This window comes from Silurus aristotelis (genome assembly GCF_946808225.1).
Source record: "Silurus aristotelis genome assembly, chromosome: 16".
In the NCBI taxonomy this organism is placed as follows: domain Eukaryota; kingdom Metazoa; phylum Chordata; class Actinopteri; order Siluriformes; family Siluridae; genus Silurus; species Silurus aristotelis.
Window position 1 is genome coordinate 23421169 of NC_139589.1, and position 7500 is coordinate 23428668.

General features: G+C 39.7%; 1 protein-coding gene across 1 annotated transcript in view; it reads right to left on the bottom strand.

Moving 5' to 3' along the window:
- The window catches only part of dmgdh (dimethylglycine dehydrogenase), a 14317-nt gene that overhangs the window by 3565 nt on the left and 3252 nt on the right, over nucleotides 1-7500 (bottom strand). The window contains exons 5-11 of the mRNA XM_083563713.1: nucleotides 6392-6596; nucleotides 3279-3527; nucleotides 2933-3131; nucleotides 2101-2270; nucleotides 1015-1168; nucleotides 744-909; nucleotides 45-175 (exon numbers count right to left, since the gene is read on the bottom strand). Coding sequence (XP_083419839.1) covers nucleotides 45-175; nucleotides 744-909; nucleotides 1015-1168; nucleotides 2101-2270; nucleotides 2933-3131; nucleotides 3279-3527; nucleotides 6392-6596 — 1274 coding nt within the window. The remainder of the gene's footprint in view (nucleotides 1-44; nucleotides 176-743; nucleotides 910-1014; nucleotides 1169-2100; nucleotides 2271-2932; nucleotides 3132-3278; nucleotides 3528-6391; nucleotides 6597-7500) is intronic.

Sequence of the window (7500 nt, forward strand, 5' to 3'; positions counted from 1 at the left end):
TCCAATCAAAAATTAAAAGTAGAAAGTGCTTGTGAGAGACCAACCTCAGATCGTGCAATTCAGACCCTGAGCCAGTGATGAGCAGGAACTCTCCTGGTGCAACTTGGGTAATGGTGACCTCAGCGTAGACACGCCCCCTCGGCGTCAGCATGTGACTGATGTTAGTTAAGCCCAGCTGTGCAGCAGAAGTGATGTTTGAAATCATAACAACATTCAGTTTACAGAACATCATTTTTTTCTAATTTCTTAATTTGTCTTATTTACTTTTATTTATAAATTACTTATAATTTGCACTCGATGCACTTTATTTAGTGAGGACACTTATTTTACTCCTCTGTGTGTAGCTCTATGTTGTGTGATGTAACTCTCTCTTGTTTTAAGTAGCACCAGGGTTCTGGAGGAACGTCGTCTCATTTTACTGTGTACTGCATCAGCTATATATGGTTGAAATGACAATAAAAACTTCTTGATTTCAGAGATAAAAAGACTGCAGATCTGATATAAACTCAAAAATGAAATAAATGGCATGAATCTTGTGACTTTTTTTAATTTATTGATATTGCGTTTTTGAGAATCAATACAGTATCGGCATACAAAATATTGCAATGCTCACGTGTATCGATATTTTCTTACACCCCTATGGGTTGGTGTGATGAAAAATTCTCATCTTAAAATTGAACAGAAAAACGACAAAGCGATAAAAAGTTACTGATGGCGCTTTCGTGGGATCTTCTGCAGCTTACCTTCGGCATGGTGTTGGCGAACAGTCGGTCCAGCAGCTTGTGCGCATCCTTTCCTTTGACCGTGAACTTTCCGAATGGTGAAAGGTCAATAACGCCCACTTTCTCCATTACGAGCTTGCACTCTCGGCCGACTGGTCCGTGCCAGTTTGCTCGCTTGAAACTGGGTCTGAGGAGGACCAAAGAGAAATCTGAGATAGTAGGAGGAAATTGTACTTCCAAACTTCGAGACATTGCTGTAGTTCCTGTTCATGTGTTAGGGTGGCGGTTATACTTATAGCCCACGTCATCTCCTGGCTTGTAGAAGTAATGTGGTTGCTCCCAGCCTGCATGGAAGCCCATGGAGCATTTTTCCTTCAGCTGCTCGTAAAGTCCACTGACTCTGCTGGTGGGCCGACCAGCAAAGCGCTCCTCTTTAGGATACCCCACTGACCAAGAGAGAGTAAGAGAAATCCATCATACACCTGCAATTAATGCTAAGCGAAATCTACCACACTGCCATGTATAGCAGGGTTTCTACACATTTTGCATTTCAAAATTCCAGACTCAAATATGCAGACTTCCCTAAAGATTTTTAAGACCAGATTTAACATCTGATTTTAAATTTTAACTATAACATGCTTTACGTTACAATCTCTGATGTATGTCAGAGTCTGAATCCTGTGTGTTTAGTCACAAGCTCGGGGACACTGTACTGTCATGGCAACTGCTGTCTTACAACGTAACAACCAATCACACAAAGAACAACGAAAATGTAGCTTTTTGAAAACCTTCTCGAAAGTGGATCAATTTAAAACAGCATTTTCGTATCGCAGTGTGAACTGTGTGTGAAAACAGAGGCTTTCAACAACGATGATTTTTTGTCTTTGTAATAGACTATAGTATAGTTTAGTAATAAACCGTAAATAAGCGGCGTAATAAACCGTAAAAAAGCGGCGTAATAAACCGTAAATAAACGGCGTATGAAAATGACGTGGGTTAAAGCGTGCTAGGGTTTTGCTCTTGTGCAACACAGGGACGTGATCGTTTTCATACGTTTCAGTGTGGATGAGCAAATTTTGGGAAACGATTGAAAACGAAAGTGTGGATGTGAAGCGTTTTTAGACAAAAACGCCATTTTTAAATTTATCCGGATTTGTGTTTTTTTTTTTATATTTGTACAAATTCTTAACCGAACAGGGCAATAGGATGAAAACACTTATATTTTTTCAATACTCAGTGTTCCACATCCCCCCACCCCCCACCCCAAAGTAACCCACTAAAATCAAACTCCATATTTTTTCATATTTTTCCAAAATGCGTAGGAACCCTGGTAAAGGTTTGTCTCCTTGTGAATGTTTTTGCTTTAATTTAAACTTACCCACATTGTTAAACCCATATGACTCTCTGGCCTTGGCACACAGGAATGGCACAGTGGTCCACTTGCCATAACGGTTCGGGTCGCATTCAATCAGATCATAAGCGGGCTCACCTCTCAAGATCCAGTCACTCAGGAACTTTCCCACTCCACCCGCATGAATGATGCCATAGCTTTTCCCAAAAATAACATTTTGGTATTTAGAAACACATATACGAAGGGCGTTCAAGTCAAACAGGTACTTTTAAAATTACAGGTATAAAAATGGATACTAGCGTAGCGGTACTACACGCGGTACTACGTGGCTGGTGTGTGTGGCGCACGTGTCACGGGCCAGTCCAACGACTGTTTATCAAGATAGCAGACAACAGTGTTAGAGCGTGCATGGAACATCGTGTTTCCACTTCTTGAAATGTGTTCTTTTATTTTATAAACTCAAAAGTCTTGGTTTGCTTGAACTCCCCTCGTTTTTTGCTTTGTCAAAGGTTCTGAGATACAATTTGACCTTGAAAATGACCAATAACAGGCCAATTTTCAATAACAGGACATCCTGAAGCATCTCCAAAAAGACTCAGAAAACTGAGTGCACCCTGAAAATTGGTGCCTAAATCATCTCGTATAAAAAAAAGAATTCCCATAGAAATAATAAATGCGTTGATATAAACAGGAGATATTCTTGCCTCTACAACTTCTGTTAAAGACACTGTGCCTGACAATCAATCATCATCATCTGAGCAATCAGACGTAAGTATTCAGCAGCACTGTATTGTTGTACACATTTTAGACACTTTTCATTGCAACATGGTGCTTGTTGTTGTTTTTTTTTTTTTTTTACCCAAAGCCAATGGCGGTCCAGTAGTTGCGGAGTCCCTGGTGTGGTCCTACCATGGGCAGCAGGTCTGGAGTGTACGTGATTGGTCCAGACACGATGTTAATGATGTCGGCATGCTTGAGAACAGGAACCATCTCCATGGCCATTTCCACGTGCTCCATGATACGGTCCAGGTCCGATTCGAACAGCTCCTTACCGAACCCTTAGATTTAAAATTGTGAATGAAAAAATCTAGAAAAATTGAGCCACTTTGAATTCCTAAACCGTGTTCAGTACAGATTCAAGGTCTCTCAATCTGAGGCGTTATAGAATATAACAACAAACACCACAATTGGTAGTCACATTGTACCTGGAGGGACTCCATCTCTGACCCACGAGTCCTGCAGCACCATCTTCTCCTCCCTTTCGTAAGGGCCGAACAGCAGGCCGTCTCTCTCCTGACGCAAATAGTACGAACCCTCCAGATCACGGATCACGGGCAACTCCTTTTTCAAGACCTTTACCTCAGGAACGGTTGCCGTCACCACATACTGGTGATGGACAGGGATCGTGGGATGTTCCAGACCAACCAGCTGACCAAGTTCCCGTGCCCAGAAACCTGGAGACCAGTCAGATCATAAGCATCTAAGCATTATAAGGCATTTCATTTGAAAATCAATAATCAATAATAAACTTAAAGGGGACAAAACACACCCAGTTTCGGCCAATCTAATGTTAATCTTTAGTACCTTGAGAGTTGTATTAAATCTTTCATATCTCCAAAGAGTCTGGAGTTTTATCAGACTTCTAAAAAGAAATATAGCTTTGTGCTTTCTCTCCATAAACAGCTAAGATCCTGAAGGCGTGGAACCTCAAACAAGGTTTTCCTTCCCTCAGATCCAAAAACACACTTATTCAGAGAGATTCTTCGACTTTCATAACCGAATGAAGCACGATGATGAAGCGTGCTCTTGTTCTCACACTAGTTGCTGTGAGTGCGTTCTTCAAGGAGAAGGGGAATGATGTCATGAAGGGCCATACTCAGAAAAAATAAACTTTCCAAAATGTATACAAACTCAAAAGGAGCAAATCAGAATCAGAATCAGAATCCAAATACTTCATTGAGCCCATTGGGAAATGGTTGGGTTGCAGTTACTCATAGAAAAATGTATGTAAAGATTAAAGTACTAAAGTTAAGGACTAAAGTAGTATAAAATAAAATTAATTTAAATAAAATATATGTATAAAGTTATATATATGATATAAATAAATATTAAATTATATATATTTAGCTATATGAAGTGAAATGAAATGTGTAGCAGCAGTAAAACAGAGGGCAAAAAAGTCATTGTTAGTTATTACACATGAAACAATTAATATTATTGTACTAAATTTATCACACAAAATTGCTAAACATAATATCATATAAGCATGATATGAAAATCTATATCTATATGTAGCTATACGCCTACATCCACATTGCGGACCAGCCATTTAACACAGAGCGAGAAGATAACTAGTTTGATGGCCACAATTAGAAATGATCTTCTGTGGGGCTCCGTGGTGCATCCTGGTTGTTTGAGTCCATCACTAAACGTACTCCTCAGACTAACCAGTGTTTTATTGGGTAGGAGGAATTTTCCCAAATGGACACCAAAACACATATTTGGCACAAAAATACTTGGTGATACCAGCATCCAAATAGGTTTCTGAAACTTTGGCTATGTTCAGCATAAGAATATATATATATATATAAATCCCACCTTAATTTTCTCTTTTCTTTGCTCTCATTTGCAATTTAGAAGTTTGTGGGCCAGATTGTGAGTCTGAAAAGGTCCTGCTGGGATTAGTAAAGAATCTCTGGAACTAAGCTGTCACTCAAAGTTTTTGTTCTCAGCAAAGAAATGCTTCGAGGACATGAGGTAATGGTTGAAACTTTTTACAATGGCCATTAAGGCTCTTAAAAATAAATTGTGCCTCTGGCTATACAATTATCTCTGGTTATGTAATAGTCCAAAGTATCCTGAGGTAACCTCCTGCATTGTTGACGCCTATGTTCTCTCTCTCTCTCTCTCTCTCTCTCTCTCTCTCTCTCTCTCTCTCTCTCTCTCTCTCTCTCTCTCTCTCTCTCTCACTCTTTGCGAGTAGCGTGTTAGTTATTAGGCAAAAAAAGTCTAGAAATTCAGTCAGTACCTACAGTAAGCCTGTAAGTACATGAGCATGTCAGTGGTATAAAGTATTTGAGTAAATGTACTTCGTTATTTGTACATTTCTTTAATAATTGGTCTTTATTTTTTGACCGACTTGTTTGTTATATTCTGTCATGTTCAAGAAGCTGTTGAATTGATGGTTAATGCAGTGTTGAGGTGTAGAATTTGATTTGTATATTTGGAAATAAAACCTCACAAAAAGACCGTTTTTATCTTTTCACTCACGTGTGTCTCGGTGTCAAGGATTAGCGCATCTTTAAACCTACGGTCAATATGAGACAAATACTCAAGTACCATTTAAATCAGATACTCGAAGACTTTTATTCGAGTCATAGTCAAGTTTTGCAGTAAAGTTGTAATACCTTTACTGAAGTATGATTTTCAGTACTCTTTAAACCTCCAATCAGTACGCAAGTCAAAAAGAAAGAAGATTTGCACTTATGTTAAAAAGTTTTTTTAAAGGTGCGTGTGTGTTTTTCTCCTTACAAGCAAAGCCAATTCACACAAATTCTGCACAGTGTGCAAACAGCGTGACGTGAACAAGATCTCAAACAGAAACGTAACGCAGACCCTGACCTTTAACGTCTAACAAGTCCAGCAAACGTAGCGATGTGCTTTCTCTTGTTTTAGGTTTCAGGTCTGAAATAAGCGAGCAAAGCGAGGGAGGAACATGTGGAGACTCAAGAAGTCAACGTTTTATGGAAGGGAAGAAAAGGGAGCACATTTATGCCCACTGAGTAAAAAACTAGGTTGTGCTCGACCCATTCGAAAATATTTTTTTTAGCTGTCTGATTATTTTTCACCGAGCTCACTTAATATGAGCTAGCCAAAATAAACAGAACAGAGCTACACACTGGCGTTTCCAATTCTTTTTGCATCACAACTATTGGCCTGGCTCACTGGCAACACCTGATTGGCTGAAGGGGAAGGCGGAAACATGAAGCCTGAATTGGGCCTGTGTGAAACAAGTCGACTCTCGTCAGGGAGACTTAAAAATAAAAACCAGAGTATGAGAGAAGCAAGAGCAGCGAAAACAAAATGTGAAAACAGCAGTGGCGGGTTTGTTATGCAAATGCGCAAATACACACCATGCGAGTGAGGTCACACAAGGAGTACAGACAAAATAACCCTTACCTTTATTAATAATAATAATGATAATAATAATAATAATAATGCAAGATTTTAAACAATCACATAATTGTGAGATATGAATGCTAAATGAGTGAACTCTGTGATGTTGATTTTCGGAGCAGGGTTAGGCTGCAGTACTTACCTGTAGCGTTGACGATGCGGTTGGCGCGGATGGTCCCATTAGGCGTCTGGACATCCCATTTTCCATCAGGGGTGGGGACGAGACCCGTAACAGGTGCGGGGCTGTAGATCTGAGCACCATACATCCGAGCTCCAGCTGCGAGAGCCATGGTGAGAGAGTACGGGTCGATGTGTCCATCACCAGGAGTGTACAAACCTGCTAATACCTAAAGAAATAAGAGGACACTGATATATAAATAAATAGACAAGCATTTAATACTGCGTTATTTTTTTTCCCCTCAGTTTTTTTTCCTTGTCTTCAACTCGTACATGCAACTCGGACAAGCAAGCAGAGCGATGGTCTTGTACTAAAATTTCACATCTCTATAATTCGCCTCTCATTGCAAGCCAACAATATGAAACATTAAAGCTACACATGAAGCAGCTGCCCATGATTTCGATTTGTAACAACACAATGCGATTCAATGGGGAAAAAATGTGTGCACTGCGATTCAATATGGTACTAAGAGTTCACATTTATTTCTTTGGTTCAGACAGACAGCAAATCATCGAACTTTACTTAAGTGCCTTCTGACTTCTAACGCATGGCCACTTCACAAAAAAGATGTAATAAATTAAAAGAATTAAAGCCTTTTCCTGTTCTGTCTCCAGGAAGACGCAGCTCTACCTCTGCCATGTCAATCTGTATTCTACGTGACTCTCAGGACACGCCTCGGTCTCCGTAGGGTTGTAATGCATCGTATTCACGTAGCAGCAGCGGTGCTGAGAGAACACACTCCAGAAACAGTTTATCGATCAGAAATCCAACATCTTATCCACTGAGCCACCACTTCCCCAAAAACTTACACAACACTCAACCAGGGAAAAGGGTTTTGTTTTTACTAGAAAAAAACGTTGTTCGATCCACATGTTGGTGCTGATTTCTTTCAAAAAATAAAAATAAGATTCAATACACATGGAAGAAAATCGTTTACTTGGAGAAAAGGATCTGCTCTGTGCAGCTGGGGATGGTTCCACCTTAACAGCCTAAAGATCCATGAAGCTACTGAGCAACTCAAGAACTTTCAGGATGGATTTGGATTGTAATTAATAGAAACAATCTGCTAAAAT